This window comes from Syngnathus acus, chromosome 23 (genome assembly GCF_901709675.1).
Source record: "Syngnathus acus chromosome 23, fSynAcu1.2, whole genome shotgun sequence".
Classification (NCBI taxonomy): domain Eukaryota; kingdom Metazoa; phylum Chordata; class Actinopteri; order Syngnathiformes; family Syngnathidae; genus Syngnathus; species Syngnathus acus.
In genome coordinates this window covers 1753945-1780590 of record NC_051107.1, presented here as the reverse complement: position 1 = coordinate 1780590, position 26646 = coordinate 1753945, and the positions used below count along the sequence as shown (strand labels likewise).

General features: G+C 42.4%; 1 protein-coding gene across 3 annotated transcripts in view; it reads right to left on the bottom strand.

Annotated features, from left to right (window-relative positions):
* Positions 1 to 3419: 3419 nt before the first annotated feature.
* Positions 3420 to 26646, bottom strand: part of chchd3a (coiled-coil-helix-coiled-coil-helix domain containing 3a) — a 40756-nt gene continuing 17529 nt past the window's right edge. For 2 of the 3 annotated variants that reach the window (XM_037243568.1, XM_037243570.1), the window contains exons 6-10: positions 19711 to 19794; positions 15271 to 15341; positions 7582 to 7717; positions 7447 to 7481; positions 3420 to 3873 (exon numbers count right to left, since the gene is read on the bottom strand). In XM_037243568.1, the coding sequence (XP_037099463.1) occupies positions 3864 to 3873; positions 7447 to 7481; positions 7582 to 7717; positions 15271 to 15341; positions 19711 to 19794 (336 nt within the window). In that variant the 3' untranslated portion in view covers positions 3420 to 3863. The remainder of the gene's footprint in view (positions 3874 to 7446; positions 7482 to 7581; positions 7718 to 15270; positions 15342 to 19710; positions 19795 to 26646) is intronic. The other variant, XM_037243569.1, reaches the window with a different exon arrangement.

Sequence of the window (26646 nt, the reverse complement as noted above, 5' to 3'; positions counted from 1 at the left end):
TTTTATTAAAAGGCCACACCGGGATAATTTCGCCTGAGTGCTGCTGCTGAGTGTTTATCACCCTGAAGCCAATGTCATTAGCGGGAAAGTTCTGGTATCTTTAACACACAAATTAATTCTGCAGTGCATAACACAAAAGATGACAAGCTGGATATCTGTATGCTTATAACAGTGAATCGAACGTGACACTTATTGTCCAAAATTAGTTTGCTAGTGCACAGGCATCACGTGCCACTGCATCATATCAAAAGTAATAACGAAAGCTAAGCAAATGGAGCGTGCTGATGTTCAGTCAAACTGCTGAGCTGGCACCCGCCAAACAGACACATTGCATGAACCTGCATCCCAACTGATATTGCCACTGGACCCTCAGGCTTCTCTGAAACACATGTCCGCAAACAGACCCACACCCACGCCAAGCCAATGTGACTTAAACATTGCGCCATGTTTGCTTTATCAAAATCAATAACGACCCCCGGCGGGGCTATCGTCGGCGCGGCGTTCTAGAGCAACGGCAACAATAACAACAACATATTAATGAGCTCGACGGGGAGAAAGGTCAAGGCTAAACAAAAGAATTCCTCCTGATAAATATTTAAGTGTGATTAACATGAGCAGGCCTAATTAAGTCATCAGTCTTTTGGCCCATGAAAGGCCCTTTGATTAGGCTCTCAGGATGAGCGCCACGAAACAGGGCCATCACCGCCGCAGGGTCAGGTGAGAAAAGTGTCCTGTGTACCAGCCAAAAAGCTCAATGATAGACATTGCTATTTATTTGATCAAATTGTGAGTTCCGGTTGTTTTTTTGCTGAATTAATAGGATCTCCTACAGACTAAAATAAAAAATGAAATAATGTATATATATTTATTAATATTAGGGACCCCCCCGCCAAAAAAATGAATAAAATAAAATAAAAAATAAAACAAAGTCCTATATTTTTTTTTTTAATATTTAGAGAACCCCAAGAGTAAAAAAACTGAATTAAAAAGATCCTGAATATGTTTTTTTAATAATTGGTGAGCCCTCAAAATTAAAAAAATTGCACATATTTTTTGACGAATTGGAAAACTGTCATTTAAAATATGTGGTCCTGGGATATTAGTGGCCCAACTTACAAGCAATTTTTTTTGTTTTTGGTTTAATTTGCAAGGTCAGTTGTGAAACTCTTCTTTGTTTGTATCGGCATCACTGTATTCTACTGCCCCCGGTGGCCGATTTATCCACACCAGGATCCATAAGGAATTAATCACAATGAATAATCTGTTTATAAATATAATTATTTTATCAATACTGAGTGGTGCTTTATTTTAAACAACATGCATAAACGTTTGTGTTGGTGATCACAGCTCTGTATGTACAGACCCTGCACGACATCATATGTGTTGAGTCAGCCTATACAGGAACATAAGCGCCCTGAGGCTTTGTGTGAAGACCGGGGCCCTGAACATGACATATCAATGTGTGTTTTTATCGTGCAATATCTCCTGTTTGCCCTCCGGCCTTCTGTCGACAACATCCACTAAAGCCTCTTGTACAGTAAATAATAAATACTCTGTGTCTGTGTGTCTCGGACGGTGTGCATGTATAGCAATCCTGAAGTTTGCGAGGCCAAACAAGCTCCTTGCATGTGTACAAGTCATTTAAATCCCCTCGTAAAGGGCGAGAAAATGTATTTTACAGTGCTGAGGGATTAGTTTAAACTGGCCTCTTCGAGTTCACAGCTGGATGGGTTTAGGCGCGGCCGAGTAACAGGTTTAGCGCGGCGTGAAAATGCCATCAAACGCTTAAAAAATGTTTGTTTTCTCCTTGAGAATTAATTTTGGAGCCATCATCTTTGTTGGACACATTGTAAGAGCCACCTTGGGGATCCGAGGAGCATTGAGAAACCAAAGCAACTGAATGCCAGAAGTGAAGAAAAATAAATAAATATATGTATATATATATATATATATGTACAGTGATCCCTCGCTACTTCGCGTTTCGTTTATCGCGGCTTCACTACATCGCGGATTTTTTTTCTAAATTAACAAATCATTTCAAAATCAAAATAAAACTTTTATATTGAGGAAACATGTGTCTAACCTTTAGGACAATGTAGTATTGCTCCAAATCTTTGTTTACATTCCTTTAGATGTCCGTTTTCGCGTGTTAGTACGATCGCGAATTAGCATCTTTCCCCTAACTTGTTAGCCTGCCCAGTACTTCTTGTTGGTGACCGTATTTCACTTATGCGGGTGGTTTTTGGAACCAATTATCCGCGATAAACGAGGGATTACTGTATATATACACTGGTTTTGTTTCTGCAATTCGCAATTGGGGCTTATTTAAAGTCAATTCCAACCTTCAGCCCACTTTCTTATACTTGATCACATCCATCATCGTCCTGCTGGTGCCCCCGCCCGGCACCCTGTCGTGTGGTCTGATCTGAATTTCAACTCCGGACTTATGCGGTTCAGACTCAAGGACACACGGACGATGATTTCTTGAAACCGTATCGTATTGTTTGATTATAACTACCACAATTTGTTTCCTGTGGGGCTCAAAAATAATTGCTCTGCATTAGATTCTAAACAGGCCAAACCAACATTGTGTCTGGCCACATCACGTTAATGCAAACCAAAGAGGCTTGATACGGTAAAATCACTTAAGACGAAAACCCCAAGCCATTCTTGAGACTTTCCAGAGAAGCTTTCGGAATTAATACCACTGTTGAGATTGGGCAGGCGTTCAAAATCCCCTCCGTGTTTAGATGGAATCATGCACCGCGGCCATTTCTTAATTTGATTCGAGGGAATGTAACCTCATTTCAGGCTTAGCGTGGCCTGAGAAGGCAGCGGGTCACTAGGAGAGACACGACAGAAATTGGCACCTGTCGTGAACTCCGAGAGTCATTATCCGCAACCTTTAGAAAAGCACTCCAATACACAGTATACTCCGAGTCAACCCTTAACCTCCGGGAGAGTCCAGAAGTCAGGCCAGCTGACTGACAGACAGAAGGGGGAGGGGATTAATCACAAGAATCACATGCTTGCATGCACACAGCCTTCGTCTCTCCCTCCTCTGTCCATCACCCACGCTCACTTTCTCCTCATGATTCGGAATTAAGATTGTATCCTCTCAGCCATCACCTTGCCTGCACATCAAACTCAACCCAAAAAGTCGGAGTCAAAGAGTTTAGAAAGCATGGAGAATCTGTCTACTCCATGACGACATTAGCCCGGGAGACTGAGCAGGGACATGGCGGAGAAAAAAAAAATGGAGGCAAGGAGCCGGACGGCAATGGTTCCCCGGGCTCATCTTGGCAAAATGTCGCTGCGACAAAACACACATCCATCAAAGATGCCCGCCGTTATTAGCATAAGACACGCGAGACACGGGGCGCCTGCTGAATATTAATAAATAGAAGGGAGGGAGATAGTTCGACAATATTTGTAGTATCTTTTATTTTCTTCTGATCACATGGTGGTCGGGAGACTTACATCAATAAGACGGGAATACAACACAGATGTGACCGAATTCATCGTGTACATAAATACAATTGATTGTGCATAGAGTTATGACATCAAAATAGGACTGTTTGCGAAAATATCTTTCTACGGGTGCTGGAGGTGTTCGGGTCTGGCTTTCGCTTTCTGTGTATCATTCTAAGGCCTCAAACGGGGAAAAGTGTCTCTGCCTCCATGCTACTTCCACGGGAGAGGTACATGACAGGGCTTCAGATCTGACTTGGTGTGCATTTCAGTGCTGCCTCGATCTTCTTTCTCTTGGTCGTTTGTCGCTCGGTCGATAATCGGTAATCCCACACAATAAACTCTTGATTGCGCCACCATTCGTATCCCTTTTCTTCCTTAACCCCCGGTCCTCAACTTGGTCTGGAGAAAAAAAAAAAAAAAAGCTCAAAATAAAAATAGATAAACACTAAGAGATTATGTCACACAGGGTGGATGAAACAAAAGTAGGCATGCGAGTACAATAAAAGTGAACAGGGATGGCGGAAAGGAGGGAGGGGGGGCCATCGAGAGAGCACCCAAGGGCAGTGGATTTCGTGTTCGAGATAAGTGCGACCACAAATCCCCGGCGCTGGCTGTCAATAACCATTTGAACCCGGCTGCTGTGGCTAAAGATGCTGGATGAACACTGCCTTAAAAGAAGGATGAAGGTGGGGAAATGAAGAAGAAGCCCGCAAGGGAAAGAACTTCAAAGCGAGTGATGCAGTATGGTTTGAGGATTAAACAAGTCCAGATCCTCCAAGAGTCCCGATTATTGATCAACCGTGCTATGGACATATTTCAGTTTACTGCAAATTGGCTCTGTAGTAACATTGTCGGGGCTAAAGAGGATGGGCGGGGTTAAGAATCCATATCTCATGGTAGTAACTATCATTGAAAAATGGTGCGGAACTTTTGAGGCATTAGAAGCATAAATTTAAAACTATTTCCAGAGCCAAAAAGGAAAGCTCAAGATATCCACAGCTCTACACGGTTTCATTATCTATTGACCCTTGGTGGAGTAAATTGATGGCACCAGGTGGAGTTTGTTGCTCAGCCTCACACTTGTTTGTCCTTTTTTTTTTTATCGGTCAGGAAGAGGCGAAAAAATCAACACCATCGATGAGACGAGAGGTGGCTTAAAGGTGCCAATTTCCTGTGACCAATCAGGTCTTTGCTGTGTTTTTATTGCACCGGTTAGAATCGACTGTCTTACTGCTAGGAAATTTGGTCAAGGTCACACAAGAAGAAGTATTTATCAAAGATAAAATTGAAAAACATTCTGAGTAGAGCTGTCGAAACTAACTGACAAGTAATCGACTATCGGATTAATCGACAACTCTTTTAATAATCGAGTAATCGTATAGACTTTTTTTTTTTTTACAATTTTATTGTCCAACTCTTCTAATGTTAGCAGCAATTATTAATTATTTTTTGTAATAAGTTAATGAAAACAGATTATTTTTTGTGTTGAACCAAAACAAAACATTTGCAAAGGTCTGTTTTATTTCGGAAAACAATGACCGCACCAATAACTGAATCGCTTTGAGATTAATCGATGGAGACAATCGATATAGAATATTATGAAAGATATTGTTTAATTATTAGTTATTATTTAGTTGTTGTTTTTCATCACAACAATAAATGCTTTTGTCATATATTTTGATGCAAAATAATTTTTTTATCCGATTAATCGACTGAGTAATCGATCTATTAATCCTTTTGAAAAAATATCCACCAGTGACAGAACTAATTCTAAAAAAAAATCTGATTTATGGAGGGTTTCAATGCGTCAATCCCAACCCCTGCCTGACTAATTAATCAAAACTCTAAAAGCATGAGACTTGCTATTCATCCTAGCAGCTTTCTTTTTCATTATCACACTTGCAAAACCCTGAGAACACAAGCGCGCCTGGAGAATGCGAGGCAGAGCGACGGAAGGGTCAGGGGAAGAAATGAAGTAGGCAAGGGAAAGATAGGGAGCAGGGGCCACTCATGCGGCGGGAATACGCAATGAGGGAGAGCGGCCGTGGACACGGCAGAGATCGGGCCGGGTGATAAACTCGCTGAAAGGGAACGAGAGGGAGGAGAGGGAAAGAGACGGGCTTTATCCTGCTTGCCCTTCGGCTGCTTCCGACTCACTGTTTGCTATCTGGACGTGTTAAGTGCCGAATGCATTAGAAATGCGAACTAAGGACGTCGGGAGAAGGAATTGCTACGAGGGGCGTTAAAGGCGGTGGAAACGGGTCGAAATGCCATCAATGACTCTGGCGATAAGAGTAATTATCAGTGACAAAAGTCTGCTGTTGTTCCGTCTGGCTCGAGTTGAAGAGTCAATCTTAGAAAAGTGAGATTTGGGGATTTGTTGTTTTTAATCTGGATTTCGGATGAAGGGCAGAGAAGGGCAAAGAGATCTGAAGCGGTTTTGGTTGGGAGCAGGTTTAAGGGTCAAAATCACACCTTTTGACATTTGTATGCTTGCGCAGCTTTGGTTCTGATAAAACTGTGTAAACATCCCAATCGCGGTCATAGCTATCAGCATAATTTTTTTCCTTTTTAGCTGTGTCACTCTGCATATTATTGCTTTAGAGCCTTATCACAAATGTGTCTCTGTGGCACCTAATGACTTTTAAAACAAGTTAGATAAAGTCCGGACGGGCAAGAGTATGCGGTGATTGCCGTAGGCCGATAAACACGGGGGCGGGATTATCGTATCGTCTCCAGGCTCGCTTCAAAAACGATCTACAAGATCATATAATAGCGCCCCTGACGAAGCCACAGGTAGCTGTCGCTAGAACTCAGCGCACCAGCGCCATGAATAAAACATCTTTGCAATTTACATGACGCAAAGCTTAAAAATCGACCGGCATGTGACTTTCATATCGAGTTGACCTCGTTTGCCGTAAAAACAATGAAATTGTAAAAGAGAAGAAAATCTAATAAATAAACCTCCATGAATGTATAGAAATCTTTTTGGGAGGCTAGCGGTTGGTTATAGATCGCATACTGAGTGCCCGGAAATCAAGTTAGCATCCGCGGGAGTGCCTTCGGTGCGACTTTAACTTGACGCTCGAGGGAAAGACTTGTGCAGAGATGATGTCATTAAAAGACACACACAGAGGAGACTTGCCTCTGTAGGCAGGTATTAAGGAAATAAAGACTGACATTGAAAGTGGTGATCTGGGTACGAGTATTCACATGGAAACTACATTCTACTGTCAAAGAACTCAATGTGCAGGTTTTATGCTTATTTGGAGGGATACAATCTAGAAATCGAATAAGCTACGGAAGCCTATTGTGAGAATTTAGAAGGATTTCAAACAATCTGGATCCTTGGATTTTTTTTTTTAAAAAGCATATTTGCGGTAGTAACAAAGTGGAATCTCAGTTTCAGAACGTCTGGTTAAAACGGATTTGTTCAAAATCCAAAGCGATATTTCCCATAGGGAATAATGTAAATCCAAATAATCAGTTGAAATGCGTTTAAGGTTCAACACGTCGCAAGACATGTTCCACATTTTCTTCATAACTCAAAAATCTCCTCGTTGCCTCAACACTCCTCAACACAAGTTGGTGGAACAAATCCAGTCAAAAGTCGTGAGTATAACATTTTCAGCACACAAACTATTTCGGGCTTTCTTATGTGACAGCAGGTGTAACTTTTAACAAAATGTGTTACCCAAAATATTTCCCTGAGCACTGCAGAGTAGACCGAGAGGGTTATTACTTTTGAGTTGTGAAAAAAACTGCATTGTGGAATATGCCTTGATCTGTTGAACACCTTATGCAACTTACGAATCACGCCATGACGTGCATCAGATACAGAAAATGAAAGATATGCGTTATTTGTATAAAATATAGGTAAAAACTACAAAAAAAATAAGTTTTATTGTATTGTGACTTGGTGCATGAGTCCTTCCTAAATTCTCACCCAAAATGTCGCTAAAGCCAACTTACATGTCGTCTATCCGTGCAGCCGCATGCTTATTTTTCTTCACAGACAAAACAAGCGAGTTATTAAATCAGCATTCCAACATTTTTTTTTAAATTACATTAACACAAGCAAAAGCAGGAATATCAAAAACCTCACACCAGTTTGGCGTTGTTGACACACTGCAGGTACATGGCTGCTATGTTGGAGCAATGGAGAGTTTTGCCAGTGTTTTCTCTGTAGCACGCAAGGATCTGGCCTTGCAGGTCGGTGCATACCGGATATGTCTCGTAGCGCCTGTGAAAGGGAAAGAAAGAAGGCAAAATAAGGGAACATAAGGTCGGGAATAAAATCTGCCAGGGTAGGGAAAAATAAAAGCAAAAGTGACGAACATCTGTGGTTCTTAAGGGAGACCAATGCGGCCCATTGAGCAATATTGCAGTCTATGGTGAGAAGATTCCCTTACTGTCATTCCAGTTCAAAGCACCTGAAGCAAGAATCGCCATTAAAAAAATCGCTGAGCGGTGGAAAAAAAAAAATCCAATCCAGTCACTGTCTAACCTTTCAAAAATGGACAAATCAAAACCTCGTAAACGGCTTGACCCACAAGGAAAGGGAAATGCATCGGTACCAGGGGACCAATACTGGGAGAGTTATTGTGCAAATCAATGTACCGGATTACACAATGGAGATGATTGGTAATACAGACACGGAATTACAAGAGTGATCATGCTTTGGTAAAATTCCCGCAAAGTTTATCTTCCACGTACTACCAAGAAAACCTTCCAAAAAATGAACTGCCGAGCAAAATATTGATCCATCCTCTGGGTATCTTTATCGATCAGTAATTGCTCCCTGACAACGGCAGCAGATCATAAAGCATTTCTTTTTTTTGTCTTTTAGCATCTCCAGAAAGGTGTTGTAAAGCTTGAGTGCTAAGCGTCTGCTTGAAAGCAAGCCATCACTCGCTCGGTGCACTCAGTGTGTCCCCGAGGCCTACTGCAGCTTTAGCGCGGCAGTACAAACCGGTATTTTCCAGATGCTAAGGCTCGACGTTCCGCTCGACTTCGGCGCGCGGCGCTAGCTGGCATTCATGCCGCCTTGCCTTGTCTAACTGCTTTTGTGTGACGCTTCCCAAACGCCATAAAGATCCATAATGACGACATGTGCGCACGTGAAGGCTATTACGCGATCATTTTATTCACGCCAGTGCCCAGGAACCTCCGCCGGTCGCACTAAAACGTCTATTTTTTTTTGTGGCCTGTCAGCAAATTGAAGCCAGGTCCCCCGTCGTCGCAATCAGATGTTTGAGTCGCCCACCCGGAGTGAGAAATTATCCCCCTGTTAGATGCAAAGATGGGGATTTAGAAACTATGGGTCATTACCCAGAGTGCAATGCAGCAGGAAACCGATTCAAAACGCCGCATGGTGGTTTTGGAATTGTGCCGGTGCAGGTCACAAATTATCGCAGCGTTAGAGTCGAAGGGGCAAAAATAAATAAAAATTGCTTAAGCTACCGCAGATGTGAAATGGAATAAGAAACAACTTCACATATTAAATTTTAATGCTTTAGCAAATTGTAAACTTGGAATGGCTTGCTACCCAAAAATTTCGAATCTGAATATCACGACACCCCCTAGTGGCTAACATTTCTTTTAATCTGCATTCGAGGTACTAGACAACAAAATTTTTTGCTTCTTGTACTGATCCTGGCACGCACTCATTACACCGCCTCTGGGCATCTACCGCGACGAGATGGGCCACTAATTGCTTTCTTAGGCATCGTCGGTAATGCCAGGTGCATCCCGCTGATACAAAGCGCAATGTTTATCACCGGTAATGGACTCTTGTGAGAGAGAAGAGACAGAGCAAGAGGATTTAAAAAAAATAATAATTTTGTTAGTGTTGTGCTGTGTCTACAGTAAGCCTGAGACCAGGTGCCACAAGAACCACTACGCACCCAATTCAATATTGACAGCGGTAAAATAAACTGTGGTGGCCATTTTACGGCATGACGAATTGATAACATGGAAGATACCATGAATGATTTTTTTTTTTTTTTACATCTAAATAACACAAATAAAGGGAAACACTTTTATACTAAGCTGGCAACTGGGAAAAAGGTCGAAAGGAGGACCAGAGTAATATTGCGTCTCACTTAACATGTAATTAGCTACAACAGATTACCTGCTCACTCCCCTTCAAAATGTCTCCTTCCTCAAGGTGTCCCCGCCGTTATTTAACCCACGTCAGCACTTTTGCATGGGGTGTGGGTAAGGGGGGGGACCTTGAGTGTGCTCGCATGGCTACACGACTTATTGACGGAGAGCCGAGGACATATTGCGATCAATATGCATGACTTCGAGCCTATACAGGGATTGATTTCTATAACCTTGCTAACCTATAGAAAATGTACATCGACATGATTTTGTGGTAATTACGTTTGGGTTTAATTGATAATAAAATAAGTGGAAAACTCCAAAAGTAGAAAAACGTACTTTCCATATATAGATGGAAAACGCGGGGGAAAAAAACAGTACAGCAAATAAATATACTTAACTCAACTTCAATTCGACATCAATACGTAAGACAGACTGTTTTTGAGAACATTAAAGAATTTTAAGTGCACCTTATAGACCAAAATATACGGTAATTATGGTTTTCCGTAACAGACTACATATTTTTTAATGCCGATGCAGAGACTTAAATTGTATTATTGTTCTTGCAATGCCTCAGGATATATTTTAAAAACAGAAGCTTTATTACGTCCATAAAACCTGACGTTTTTCTACCAATTGAGACCTTTTGTACCAAATCCTAAATTCATTCGTTTTACTGTGATCATTTTTAGCTAACCTCAGCTCACAACACACAGGTCAATCAATCCAAAAAAAAAAACCTGTCCCGTTGGACAGTTCACTTTGGTCCTGCTGCCAGATTGAGTTCCCAATCAGCACGTTGTGTATTTATCATCATTTGGGTCCACTTAGGGGTTAACAGGGTTAAGGGGAGGGTGCCGCTCATCCCTTAAATAGCTCTCATGTTCTCTCCAGTTAAGGTAAGTGTCACGACAGCGGGGGGTAGATAAATATAAATGATCCAGTTAGAGAGAAAAATGACAGAATGCTTTTTGCTTTTCTCGTTGGACCCAAGTGACCCCCCGCAGTGAGTGCATCAGAGTGGATGGAAGAAAATGGACAAAAAAAAGGGGAAAAGGGTGTGAGGAGTCGACATGAATGAAACGTGTGAGCTTTTGGCAGCCCTGAGAAGAGCTTTTAAAGCCGTTATTGACTTCTGGCTCCTCCGCTGACCGTATCCTCGGTTGCCATGGGAACAAAATTAGGCAGCAGACCTCACCTGACAGCGAGGTTGCCTCTGCGCGACATCGGCTCGCTACTTCACTACTGCAAATGAACTCCTGTCATCTTGACTAATTAAATTGGGGAGTGACCTTTTTTTTTGCTTTATAATCAACAACTAACTGCTTCGCTCATTTCGGAGGCATGGTTATTTGTCATTTAAACAAATAGCCAAAAAAAGCCCTGGCTCAACACCTTATTTACATTTTGCAGGGTATTTTTTGACTAATTTCAGCGTTTTCGGCTTTGGATGTCTTCTAATTCGGTAACTCACAAACAAAACTGGAATCGAGAAAAATGCTGAGTTGGTTAAAATATGTCAGCTGTGTACTGAATTGGAAGAACATCTGACTCTTGGTTCTTTGGCGCCAATTCATTATTAATCTGCAAACAATCAATTGGTGGATTATTTTATCCGTTGGGAGCACCAACTTGACCATAAATATAAAAAAAAGTTGCATGATGAGCATTTTTTGGGAGGGTTATGGAGGACTTTATATTCACCTTGAGATAAAGAAACGACTGGCTAGAGGATTAAATTGAAGAAAAAAAAACGGGGGAGGAAAAAAACATTGTTGAAAGAAGGCATTAAATAAACAATAGATAAAGTAACTTTTGTATCCTACAGATCATCAGATCATCATCAGATCCTACAGGTCATCCGACAGATGACCGACAGTGACGTGACATGACAGACAAAAAATGAGCTCCAATTCTTTGCGGCCAACACCGACATAATCAGTTCTAAACACAAAGACCCAACAATGCGGTTTTGATCTCCACACAAACACATACATCAAGGTAAGATGCAGCGGAGGCGTGTGTCTGGCGGAAGCTTACGAAACGCTATTCATTCGCCACCATTCGCAACATCAATTCAACAGGGAACCGGGTTAAAGTGAGCCGGCGAAAGGTTAGCGTTGACAGGAAGCTTAGGACCCCGTTTTCTTTCATCCCTTTGCATAATCTTATATCTTTTACTTTCTTACAAGGCTGGCAGTTCGCCCCATCGGGACACCGAGTCTAACGCACGTGCCGTATACGCACCTTTCCATACGTGCCGAGCGAGAAAGGTCACGAATTGAAACGCCGGACAGTGCGATAAAGTGTCAGTGGAAGAAAAAAACAACTAGCGACAGACGTGGCAGAGTATAAATCAGCGGTGAGGGGTAAGACGGGGAATCGCTTATCTGCCGTCGAAAAGCGGGTCAAAGTGAAAATGGTGTGACGAACGTACCGTGGTTTTGCATTATCGCTCATGTATTCCAGATGTACATATACCATATATAAAACATTTGAGAAGCAGAGATCTACAAGAGGAAGATCATGTTTGTGACTTCCTGGGGCCCATTTGGCTAACATTTAATTAGATACTAAAATTTAATCAGTTTAATACCATGGTTAATGTCGGGTTATATTTCACTTCGCATTTGCACAGGCGAGGCACGACAACTGTCTTGTCTAGGCGATCTCCTTTCTTCCAAAATCAAAAGTGATGTATGTGATATATATATATTATTAAAGTTTTACTCGATTGTTGCAAGATATGCGATAGCATTATCCTATAAAGCAGAATGTTACACTATAGCAAAACAACGCAGGTTTTATTTCTTAGCGTTTTTGAGACTTTGGAGCCCTACATTGCGATTGTGTCATTGCATAAAGTTTTTAAAATGACAAAAGTTCTTTGCAACAGTCGTATTGAAAGTCAGAGGTTGTAACGAGGTCAGAGTGACGATCGTCTCGTTTCAGTTGGGAGCGCTCTGTCGTACTCTGGCGGGAATAAAAAATGGCAAGAAACAGCTACATAAGCGCACGCCCTTCCTTCCCAGGAGGTCCCACCTCTCACACTTTCATTTATTTTTCAACATCGCCGAGGAAAATGACGGCGTACTGTACCTCAGGAATGAAAGCTTGCTGCTGGACGCTCCGGGGCGGAAACCCATAACACCTTTAGCACATACTATGAGCTGTGTTATGGATTGCTGACACGAGATGCATCCCCTAGAAGGCATTTCCATTCCTTACTTCCTTGGGGTAGTCTTTTTTAAAAAATTATGTTTCCATCGTGTTGCTATGGGAATGGGCACAACTGTACTACAATTGCAAAATTTAATTGGCAGTCTAATAGGTTCTTCTTTCAGGTTGTTAATGTAGATCACAGGTGTCAAACTCAAGGCCCGGGGGCCAGATACGGCCCGCCACATCATTTTATGTGGCCCGCGAAGAAAATTGTGCATCAAATTCGTGTCATTACTAGAATTGCAAATTGTCTTCACTTTTAATATCTATTTTTTTTATATTTGACCAGTTTTTACTCGTCTGATTTGAAAACGAGTTATTTGTCAGTTTGTTTTGTAGCTTTTACTGGATATAATATGAGGTGCTCATACATTTACATAATGGCCCTCCGAAAGAAGCTATGACTACAATGCGGCCCGCGAAAAAAATGAGTTTGACACCCCTGATGTAGATTCATGGACTTTAGGGTACCAAAGCAATTCTGGTAAGGGACAAATATGAACTGAACTTTGGTTTCTGGCATACCGTTAGCTCCTACTGTTTCATGTTGATGAACACTCAGATCACACTATTATATTAACCAACACCAATCAACCCGAGTCTCTCCACAGATAGAATCTAATCTCTCGATGGGAGACCCAGCAGCCAACGTCATATAAGGTGCTCACAACTCCATCGCTAGCGGAGATGATCAAGCTATAGCCAAAGAGGCCTCGTTACATCCAATTAACCCTCGGCTCTGATCGCCACGCCGCATCCCATGTTCCACCAGACCTTCTCGACATTTAATTAGCACACACATGCGCAGAGACCCCCTCCCCCTCTTCTAATCGTCATTGTAATCCAGTTACAATCGTCCTAATGCACCCTCTTTAATCCAATCAGCCAATCGAAAGTCTTTGTACACATGCCTGTGTCACATGACTACCCAACCTGTTAGGACCGACGTTCGCTCGCAGCCAGGGCCGTCATTTGGCACTAATGTTATTCCGGTGAGTGATTCCCACCCCCCAACTCCTCTCGCTTTAATGTGATTTGGGAAGTCTCAGTTCCAGCCTGCACAAGTCCAGCGCTACACCCCTGGTGGGCCACACTAATCAGTTTCCAACATTTCTCAGGGAGACAATGATCCCGGTGTTAGCACTGGCTAATGACAAGCTAACACAATAAACGCAGCCTCCTGAGGGCCGGGGCCCAATTTGGCCCCCACCGTTCGCGGCATCCTCATCCACTTTCCCTACATTACTATGGAGTCTAATGGCCTCTTATTAAGAAGACGGATGGAACGAGAATGGGGAAAGATTCTTCAAGTACTTGGGTTACATGTGTGTGTTGGATACATGTTACACACATGCTAGTTTATTATTACCTTCTTCAGCAAATGGCCTCATTACTGTAATCAATCTTTACACTATCAGGGTTACGGGTATACCAGCATACGAGTGTGGACCCAATGGTCTGCTCGCTCCCTTTACGGCGAGTCACACTCGCATTACCTCCAGTAAGTCAGATATGTTTCCAATGAAGGTTTAACTTCGCCAAGGCTGCCCTTTCTCACCGATTCTGTTCACAACCTTGCGATGAGAATCAGCACTTCCAAATTTTGGTTCTAAATTGGAATAAGGTGCAATGCCCTTTCGGGTTAGAATGAGATCCTGCCACAAGTGGGGGAGTTCAAGTGTCTTGGGGTCATGAAAGAAGAATTGTGCATTGGTGCAGGATCTGCAGTGATGCGGACTCTGCATGGTGAATAAGTCCATGATTTGACCTTTCCACCTTCACCAAAGGTCAGGAGCTGTGGGTCATGACATCACCAATACAGTCAAAATGAGTTTCCTCTGCAGGGTGTCTGGGTTCTTTGGTTATCTGAGAGGGGCTCAGAGTAGAACCATAAATGAGATGGTTTGGACATGCCTACTGGACGCCTCCCTGGTAAAATGTTCCAGGCATAACCCGAAGACCCACGACACACTAGAGAGAAAGTCTTTCAGGTAGTCTGGGAACATCTCTGGATCCAAACCCGGAAAAACTGAATGAAGTGGCTGGGGATAGGTATTCTTGGCTTCTCTGCTCAGGTTGCTGTCTCCGCAACTCAACCTTGCATGGACGGATGTATGGCCCCGACGTACTGCGATGTCCCTTGACTATACTTTTTTAATTCCGTTTAAGATGCTCAAGAAGTATTGCCCTAACTTCAATTAACTACATCCTATTAAGTCTTCGTAAACTACCACTTCAAACGAGCATAAGAAAAGCCCCGTCAGCTATCATCAACATACCATCAGGCTTATCACTCAGCTGCATCATCAACATGAGTTAATGGGCTTCACTAATGCTGCCCCTGATTGAAAGCCACTGGTTACAATGTGGCTTGCATATAATTCAATATAAGGCACAGAATTGCGATGAATATGTTCATTTCGGATAGCGCTGACTTGAAAGTCTTGGAATAAGTGAGTGGGGACTTACTTGAACTTGGCATTCACTTGGTCAGCGGCTTTGTGGTAGTTCTCAGTGGTGACCTTGTAGGACTGAGCACTCTGTAGACAAAAACAAACAGGCTCAAGAGTCTAAATTATTTTTGGGGAAAATGTGCTTTGTACAAAACCATGCAAGGCTACTTTTCAGATAAAAGCAATCAGAGTAATATGAAACACTTCAATGATATCCCTGTCATTTGTGGGGGAAAAAAATGACTGTGAGGAGAGGCCTATTACCAGCTGGAAAAACAACAAGCGGCAAGCATGGAAGGTCAGAGGGTTGCTAGTCAACAGTGTACAAACAACGGGTCAAAATCCCCCGCTGGAGGGGACGTCGTAAATGAAGCCATCGCGTGGCCACTCCATCTGAATGACTTCTTTAAACACGGCGATATAAATTCACTGCGACCACATTTAAACTGCTCAAGGAAAGTCTTGCCTTGGCTGGATGTTTCGCACATTTATGATGGAGTAGTCAGGAGGTTGTAAAGTGCAAGGGATGCCATGATGGAGTGGACGCAGTACACATTTTACACAAAAGAATTTTGATTTGGTGAAATGTCCGAGTTACTGTATTTAACAGGTATATGGATGAATAGCTGGACGGCTAGATAAGTTGTATCTGTACGAGCTTAACCTTCTCATAAAGGAAGACATTTGTCATCATTCTGGAAAGATCAATAGGAATGAGCTGCACTGCTAAAAAAAGGATCAATAATCGTGTTGGAGAGCCAACGCGAGATGGGACATGACAACTGTGAAAAACGGTCCGACATTAATGGGACACCTGTGGTAAATAATTCAAAAAGATGACGGCCATTTTGTGACATCGATATGTAAATTGCATTTCACATACCCTTTGTATGTGCTGGACATGGGAGTAAGATTTGAATTGGGTCATTGTTTATCATTAGGTCAAATGGATGACTGCTTGTTCATTAATTAGTCAAAACTCAATCTAGAATTGATGAATGGTTGCATTTGAGAATGTTAAACACAAATTGGGTTGTTTTGAATCCAACAGGGAGTAAAAGGAATATAGAATCTGCTGCTGTTCCCGTATAAATGTAAATACAAGACAATGTCACGGTTCTCTCGTTTTGTATTTGATGGCTGAGAACTAAAACTAATGAAAGTTAGAACGCTAACTTGTAAGCTCATGCTGTATCTGTGCCCTCTTGGCCTTGAACAGAGTGCTTTTCATTTTATACAAAGAAACTGTCAAGAGCACGGGAAAAAGGAATTTGGAAATAGCTTTTTTTTTTTTTTTTGAAGTTTTCAGATAAAAAAGCAGATTTTTCAAGCGCTCCCTTAAGTTGAAAGAAGGAAAGTATTCTCCAATCTCCGGAGTGCTGAAGTTGAACCGTCAGCTCGGTAGAGACCGAATCATAAATTCCAAGTAGTAATACCTGCCTAAATGGCAGGGTTGGCACTAATCAGTGGACTAATCCATCCGGGAAGACAAAGGGCCTCCAGCGACAGTGATTGGCACTTTCAATATATAAATAATGTATGCACCGTCACGTGCATACCGTCACACGCAACTGTCATACTCCAGCTTCAGGACATTGATGCACAAAATCAGAAAAGCACAATTTGAGTCTCAAATTGTTCGGCAACTGATTGATGAGCCAAGAGGGACCATTTTGGATCACAAAGGATAATGAGTATTTTCCCTTTAAACGAGCTAATGAAATAATACTAGTACCGTATTTTTATACGGCACACTTAATATCTTTAATTTTTCTCCAAAATCAATAGTGCGCCATAATCAGTAGCACTTTATGTAAATGACGTTGAATAAAGTTGGATTTATTTGGTGTGCTGGTTTGTTTTCGGGTAATGTACCTTATAACCCAGCGCGGGTTAAGTGGGCATATTATTTGCATAACAATTGACAGAAAAATATGTTTTCCAAGTAATTGTCTGCTTTGTATAAGGAAACTTCGCAAAATTAAACACGCCTCATTGTTGAAAAAATACGGTAAAGAAATCAGAAACACAATGATCAATGATCATCGACAATTTTAAATCAGTTTGTGGTTAATTGGGCATATTATTTCCACGACTGACTGAAAAGTAGCTTCAGGTGAATATCTATTTTCTACAACCAATGACAACATCATACCAAGCTGGAAATTCGTCACTGGATAAACAAAACCTCGGCCTGCGTTTACCCTGCAAACAAATCAATTGCTATCAACTCAGCATTCAATGACAGTTTTTTGGTTAGGCTGGGGTGTGACAGGGTGTCAGAAGACAAATTAAGTCATTACCGCTAGTGCACTGCGGCGATATGGAAAAGATAGGAGCTGCATTAAAATAAACATGCAAACATCCTTTAGCTTAATTGGACATTTTTAATGAATGGGAGCAAATAGCGGCAGGTGCTAATGGCTTCTTCTTGGGGCTTATCTGCAGCTAAGCAGGAACCACAACATGCACCACAGAGCATTTCTGCAAAGGGGGAAGTGAGGGATGCAACTTCCTTTTGCTAAAAATGATTTTTCAGATGTGATTCATAAGGACAATATCACCTGAGAAATCGGAAGATACCCCTTATTTTTCAAAACACTTTATCTTTTCACTCGTGACTAATGCCACCCTCACCGTCCTCCTTGGGAAGGCGAAAATAAATCAAATTTCATCAATACGCCAAGCTAGCAAAGATGAAGAAAATACCGTGTGGGGGAGGAAAAAAGATGGAATTAACGTGCTGCGTGGGAGGGAAAATGCTGATAAGAGAAAGTCCAGAGAGAGACAGATGCGCCGGAAAGGAAAGAAAACACACGGCGGTTGATTGTTAAATATGAGATTGTTTTACAGCGGGCAGGTATTGAGTGAAGACGTAATAAATATATAGATATTGTTTTCAGAGGCTATTTGCTCGCTGCGGGCCCAATGAGAAGCAGCAGCGGAGGCATCAGGCTGAGCTGCCTGCAAGCGCGCTGATGGCCTGTCACTGGGAGCCTCTCTGATGAATGGCCATGTTGGATTGGAACAGACGTGCAATATATATCAGGCTTATATTCTCTCTCTCTGTTTCGCAGTGTTCCTCTGCTACTTTTCCGTGAAAGTGAAATATGTTGAGAGCAGCCTGAGGTAAAAAGACGAGAGGGCATAGAAACGGCGAGGGGAGATACTGCCAAGGAGTTTCAAAATCTCATTTGCTGCAAAAAAAAGAAATGCAGCTTCTAAGCAAAACTGGACTTTGGAGAGATGCATCAGATACGAACTTTTCTCCAAACTCTCTTTTTTTGATTATTCTACCTTTCCAGCCTCGCTCTGGCGTGCGAAGGTGATCTGTTGACACTCTGATCGGCACGTTATTGATCAAAGGACAAGGTAGCTGATGAATGGTCCCCACGTGGAGTCGATAATGCCTCCCTGCTTGTTGAAACTCATCTTTTCAACCATTTTCCATCGAGTGCTTTTTTTTTTTTAAATCACGTTTTTAAGAAGATAAGAATAAAGAGCTCTGGGGTCATTATCACTATTAGGTGTCCTCATCTGAATCATCAAGAGAATGTAGCAGAATAATGATTTAAAAGCTGCATTTAAAATCCGTGCCATTATCACGATATGGTTTATTTCCAGTGGTGTCATTTATATTAAAATATTTCCCTTTCTTGTATCATAAAAAAACTGTTAGTCCAGAAGACTGAACATTAAATTAATAAAAAGCCCAAAAAAAGAGATTTATAATTTTTTTCTGTCTCACTTACGGTACCGTATTTTTCGAACAATAAAGCGCTCTTAAAATCCTTTAATTTTCTCAAAAATCGACAAGAGTGCCTTACAATCAGGTGGATGTCAAAGTTCAATAAAGTTAGACAAAATTTTCAAAAATAGACCTGCGAATTGTGACCGTGTCTTATATTCCGATGCACCGTATAGCCCAAAAAATAATAAGTCTAATAAGTAGTTAAATGATACTAAATTTCATTGCCCAATATATTAAATAAATATGACATTGAAAAACAAAACTTTTTGAGGGTGAAATGAGGAAAATGAAACTGTGCAATGCTGACCTTCTTCCATGAAGGTGAAACGTGATCGTATCAACAGGGCATTTTATTGTGGGATTTGAAAGCAGCACGAGTGTGCGGGGGTAGCGTTGACCCTGCACTTTGACTTGCAGGTCTTTTAGCTTCCCCGCGTGAACCTGCCATTTGCACAACGTGATAGAACCTTGTACACGTTTGTGGAGGATTTAGTTTGGGGGGCGGTGTCAATTTTCATGGACAAGAGAAAAACATTTTCAGCCTTTGTCCTTGAGGCAGAGGTGTGGAGAAGGGATAATGGGGAAAAAAGATCTTGAGGTTGCTTCAGGTTGGTTATTAGGTGTCCCCAAAAATACGACAAATGCGGTTAAATAGAATTTTTTTTGTCCATTCCTGCAGTCATTTTCAGCCCGATGCAAACTCACCATCTCCTCCAACCGAGCCACCTGCTCCTTGTAGAAGGCTTCCTGCTTGCTCAGGTCGGCCTCTTTAGCCGCCAGCTGCTTGCCCTGCACACACACAAAAACATGTTATAAAAAGATGAATAAACGTGTGTTTGAGACTGAAACTTAATGACATAGTTTCTTTTTAAGCTTGTTTTTTTTTTACATTTTCTAGATGCCCTTTACAACTTCAGGGACATATGATATAAAAAGGATAATATTAATCATCGGTATGAACGGGTATTACTGTCGTATACGTTTACTATGCTGAACGTACGTCTGATAGTATAAGGGATAAAATAACCGGAATATCTCGAACAGTGGAGATGAAAAATAAATGTAATTTAGGTGAAGGTTACAGATTTGAATCGGAACGGTTTGAAAAGGAGTGTGAAATGTTGGCATCTGATTGATTGACCTTTACTTCACTTGCATTTTGAATGGCACTCAAAACCATGACGTTATGAGTTTCAATTAACATTCAAAAAGATAGAAAAGGAGAATTTGCGGAATTTTGAGAAACAAGTTTAGTTTTAACAGAATGAACAGAGTACATTGACGCATCTTTTGAAGTCACAGCAGTGGGCTTCAAGGCCTCAGCTGAAATGTGTATGCCATTGACGTACGGCTGACAAAACAAAGTAGGAAAAGAAATCCTTCGCTCTAACATGAAAAACACTTTTATTGGAAATTGTTGAAGACTTACCCCAAGTTCAATCTCCTGATTAAGGAAGCAAAGAAAACAAGGGAGCAAAGAGGAAAATTCATATCTTATATAACCATGAACTTTATCAACATTGAGAGGTTTACTATTCACACTTGAGCCTCACAATCTATACAGTTGTACTTTATATAAGCTAGACCTTTCTTCATGTGTATGCATTAATGTCATATACCGACACACTGCAAAGGACTGTTCTGGAGGATAACAGCAATGCAAATGAGGCCTTGAAGCCAGCGCTTTTGTTTGAAGGAGACCGAGATAATGACGGAAGTACACCTAATGAAAAAAAAATGCATTAGCCCATCCAATTTCACCGTGCGCCGATAAGCATCTGTGTTCAAATACTCCATTCACTTGCGGATGGAGCTGCATTCGTTATGACTCTGATGATGTCACAGAGAGGCTGAACTGTTATCGGACTACAAAACTGAGACACGTGCGATTGATTTGTTAGTGTGGTCATGTACGGAACATTCTAGTGCACATTTCAATGGGTTTTCAATGTAAAGTCTTTCAAAATGTGAAATTTTTTTAACACCTCCTGAGCGTCGGCCTTTTCCGACCACAACATAACGACTTTGGTGAGTGACAATTAAAATGACTTTTATTGATGGATGAAAATTAGAGCCAGAAATTACCAATAGAGCTGTCAAAATTAATCGATTACTCGACAGATAATCGATTATTAAATTAATCGACGACTATTTTAATAATCGAGTAATTGTTTAAAGCACTTTTTTACGTTAGAATGATCCAAACCTGCTAATATCAGCCTCTTAACAGGTATTATTTTATTTTTGTATTAATTCTTCAGAACAGATTAGCTTTTGTGCTTGATTTGCAAAAATCTAAAACAATAACCGCACCAAAAACTGAATCAGTTTTAAAAAAGGTGATGAGTATCTTAATCCCTGTGTGATATTGTTTAGTTATTTACTTGTTTTTATCATTAACAATACCAGATAAACAGTGTTTTGTAATCAAATTTCGTGCAAAATAAAATGTCATTCGATTCATCGATTGAATAATCGGTTTAAAAAATATTCAATAGTGACAGCCCTACATCACAATTAATTTTGTTCATATCAGGATATTCCAATTAATCACACACAAGCGAATAATTGAACTCAACTGTACGGCCTGGTGGAAACTTCAATTCTCAGAACCAAATTCCCCAAAAACATGGCTGACAATGGATTTGCAAGAGCAAGTCGAGCAAGTGGGAGGGTTTGTGAGGAGTCACACGCGTGCTGAAGCTCAATGTTGAGCCTGAAGACGTCCGGCTTTGCAGACAAAAGATGCACTCAGACGGTGGGACACAAACAGAACCTCAGACATTGATCCGAAGCGCACACACACATAGATCCACACCGCAGCCAGAGCAGCTGTACCCACAGAGGCTGGGCGGGCAGGCGGAGATAAATGTGTGCTGAAGGCGAGACTTAAGGTGCCATTAAAGGAGGAGAGGTTGTGATAGAAAATGAGCACCCTGGGGTTTTCCTTGCGCGCGCATTAAATCTGCTGGCGGGCATGTCGGCCCGCCTCCTTGACGACACATTCAGACCCCGACGTCCACACTATGTCAGGATTACTTCCGAGTGATCGCTCCCTTTCAGCGGACTTTAAAAGATAATCTAATCACGCTAAAGGCCAAACAATAGCATCGAGCTAACCACTACCCATACACCTTTTGTCCCTGTAACGAAGAGGCGGCTGTGGCTTGAGGACGAGTTGAGGGAGGGAAAAAAAACAAGACGAGGGAAAAGATGAGACGAGCAGAAGTTGTGGAAATGAATTTCGGTGGTATGGGAAGCGACAGATTGAGAATAATAAAAGGTGATTCTGAAAGAATGAAGAAGCCCTTGTTTTATTCCACTTTGAGCCCGGATGCAATTTGAATGAAAGGTTTGGAGAGGAAGAAAGAAATCTGCAAAGACATACGAGTGGCATTTACAGAGAAACAGGACAAGTATTTATACTTACCACCACCGAAGAGAAACTTTTATACCTCCCTAAACTTGTGGCCACCCTCTCCTGGGTTCCTATTAGGTGTCGAAGCACATTGGCCCAGGGTGACAAGGCGATGGAACTGCGACCACGGTGGTCAGATTAAACGGATCATTTAGGCGAGGTGAATGCCTCTGTGAATATCAATTAGCCAGCCGTTGAATAATTAAGGACAATCGTGTTTTTTAATTAGCCGAGTGCCGCAGTTTGAGCTGTGGACCAAGGTTGTGGAGGATGGCAGAATGATGAACACAGTTGAATAGTGCAGTGTCAGGCACCTGCTGTTCCCCTATGGATTTCTTTTCCCCCTCGTTCCTTGGTGTTCTCTAACAGAAGGAAAAATCTCCGGATCACCAATAACTGGACTGGTAATTTGTACGTCAACTTCAAGACTGGATTCAAAGTCTGTATGTGATGGTCATTTCACACCTCAGTGATAAAACCGTCTATGTTGTAATATTACGGCATGACTTAAAAGTTACAGTGAGTGCTCACTCGATGAAAATAATCTTACAAGGGTGCTAAAATCGATAGGGCACAAATCAAATCTCACCGTATTAACTAACAACAGCTCATCCATAACCTTGGTGTATTTTGCCTCGCCTCCCTCCTGTCCAACTCAGCCTTGTCAGGAGTAACATCACAATCAATGCTCCCTTCACGCCGTCCACGCCAGCGCTGCAGATCGGTGAGGTCACGGTTGCTCTCATCTATCACAGAGCTTTGCCACAATGTGATAGCAAAGCCGCAGGCTTGGGGGTGTCCAGTGGGCTCCGACAAGCAGGGGGAGTGTGAGGGAGTGGGGGTGGAGGTCAAAGGGCAGTGCAATGTGACTGTGCTTTGGTGTTAATTGGCATGGTCGAGGTGTAGCTGGCACAGGAGACGCGGGAAGGGTGGAAAAAGGATCGGCCGGGATGCAAATAGAATAATAACGAGGGACTCCGATGATAGATTAAAAAAGAACTGGCATTTTAATGTTGGTTGGAAAAGTATTTGGTATTTCTATTTAATTGTCTATTAAGGTGCATATAAACTCCTGCAACAAGCAAGGAGGACTGTGGCAAATGAAGCCATCACCTCAGACTTCAGACAGAATGACACCCCCTCGGGATCTATTTGCACAGTGAGTGACGATCCAACGACCCCAACAGATCAGAAGGGTGACCTGCCCGGGACAGGGACCAAAAGTCCAACGCAAAGGTCAAGGTGCAAAAGACGTAGGTGGTTCCCGTTGGCGTCTCACTGAATGCATTAAAATGAAGTGTCCTAGCGGAGTTCGGACCTCATTGACTTTGAACACGGGTCAAACCGACGATTAATAATCCTGAGACAGCTTGCTCACACTCTCTTCTGAATTTGTTGAGGTTTTAAAAATATGCTCATATTTGAGGGGGAAAGCATGAACAGTTGAATTTATGGTAATGAATAATCGTATCAGAGATAACTCGGGTTGCTGCCTCTAAGGATATTTTCAGGGAAAGCAGGGAGAGCATCTAGGGAAATGATCCTCCGGTGAAAAATAAATGGCTTGTGAGCGCACAAAGCTTAAAATCCTGGTAGAAACATGAAAAATCAATTTCCTTTCTACTCCCTGACACTTCAAGCCTCCCGGCCTTTGTTGAAGATCCCGACCGTGCCTGCTGCACCGGTGTCTGCTTTGCTGAGAAACGACGACATCTGCCGGACCCACGGATTGATTAATTGGCCGATCAGGCGCCTGCAGTGTAAACCGATTGATTGATCATCCCGAGGAGCCTTTGCCTTTGTCGCAAGCCCAGGGGAGCGCAACCTCTGGAGGTTCCTACTCATCTGTCATGTCCAACACGCACGAATGAGATACGAAAGGCTGAACCTTCATTACCAAGACATGGGGGGCATATGTACGACGATTTCAGGTAAGACATACGGAGCATGGGGCAAATCAAGAGCGCAACAGGAACAAGGTGGAAAAGATGGAAACAGGTTTCCAAGAAAATTGTTTTTTCTGACATGTGTAAGGGAATACAGGTGGCAGAAATATCCCGTGTTTGCATTCAGTCAGAGTTGGAAAAATCCTCCTCAGAGCTTTGGCAGAGGACAAACCTAAGAACCTGTAATTGGAGGTACATCTACTCGGCTTTGGAAAACAAAGCCAACCCCAGGGGGACCAAAGTGAATGGAACAGACGTGTTGCCGGACATACGTGCCTTGCCTGTCTTGTACATGAAGCCCACCTCGGTATGTTTGTAGCCTTGTGTGATCAGGATGCAATGGACATTTTTTGCAGTCTTTTCATGAATATTCATTGCACGCAGCAGCAGGTGGTACTTGTGGTCTGATGAAACTGGGCTGGGGGCTCACGATCCACCCCAGCATCTGTCCATCAAGTCCATGTCAACACTTTCAGGGTCACCTCTAACCTGCCTGCCGTTGAATACTTTCCAGAATAACTGCTTATCGAGTCACTGCTGGACTTTATTTATTCCCCTTTGTGCAAAGTCTTAGATTGGTATGTTTCCTAATTGAAGGTTGTTTTCAAAACGGCTTCTTAGATCAATATCTTTATTTTGTCTGCTCTTTCCAGGCGCCTCTATTTATTCCCCAATCTTCCCTGCACATAGATCACCCAGAATTTTTTAGCTCTTCACAAGCTCCCCGACGCTACTCTGTCTTTGTTCTCGGTGTGTCAAAGTTTTCCCAACCGTTCAATCAAACTCTGCGCCGTGAGGGCCATTAGTTGCGCCAAACATTCACTTCCCTCTAACTGATACAGCTCTCCTGTCAGAACCAAGAGAGGTGGAAAGCAGTGAACTATTCATAAATGAAAGAGCCAGGAGGTTCTCGCAAAAATACAAAAAACAAATGCACACAGAAAGTTCAACTTTTTTTTTTTCCAGGCGTTCAAGATGCAGATATGACATATGAGGTGAGCTTGAAAAGAGGCTCTGTGAAAAAACGTGACGACTCTTCTCATCAACTGTTGTCCTGACACTATGTTCCATCCATCCATTCATCCACCAATCAATCACTAATATTTCACTGATGCCCACTCACCGTGCCAATTAGCTGATGGGGTTAGTGTCTGAAGAGCTTGCCAATTAGGGCTTTACCTCCCGCCTAACCCCAATACAGGCACGGTGTGTGGGCACCAAACCCTGGGCAGGGTGAAGACCGGCTCCGCCAACTGAACCCACAACCTGAGGGTTTGAACCCACAACCTGAGGGTTTGAACCCACAACCTGAGCGGATGCTGCGAAACCTCTTCCCAGAGGGCAGCAGGGAGAACAGTTGTCAGACTTTTTTTAGATACGGGGCCGTAAGTTAGCAAACGGTTAGCAAACGAGGGAAACTTTTGCACTACTTCGGGTGACCGAATTGTTTTGATAACTGAACTTTATAGAGCCTAACTTTTTCGAACTTTACGCTATGCCGCCCTCCAAAAAAAATGAGGGTTACGATGAACTTAAATCATCCATTGACCTGATACGGCAAGACATTACCACACTTTTAGAGCAGCAAGCCACCCTGCTCCAGCTAACGTCTGAGCTAACGGAGCTTAAGAACTTATCGAAGGAGAAAGACGAGAAAATCCTGTCGCTTGAACGGAGAGTAGATGCACTGGAGCAGTACTCCCGACAAGAAGACCTCATAATCACGGGTCTAAAAACATCTCACCGCTCCTACGCCAGGGCGGCGGGTCCTTCGGATCCCTCGACAGATGACTCTCCATCGGACGAGCTGTCAACGCTCGAAGATCAGGTAGTACAGTTTTTCGAGAGTAAGCACATGGAACTCCAGAAAGGAATCATTGCCGCTTGTCACACACTCCCAAGAAACCGAAAACGACCACTGGATCCTCCGAAAATTATCATTCGGTTCGCAAATAGGAAACATAAAGTGGATCTTTTGAAGCAAGGGAGGAAGCTACAAGGAACGGGTGTTTACCTAAATGAGCACCTCACTAAGAAGAATGCTGAGATAGCCTGGAACGCACGCAAACTGAAGAAGGAAAACAAGATTCTCGCAACGTGGGTCAGGAACTGTAAAATATGGATTAAAACAAACGGAGCAACACCAGAAGATGTCAAAACTCTCGTTGTGAGTGAACTGGAGGAACTGAAGAAATGTGGCCTGGTGGTGGGGGAACCAAACATTTACAATGGCTGAACTAATGACCATTAACTGGTACCTATGGACCCTCCGGACGA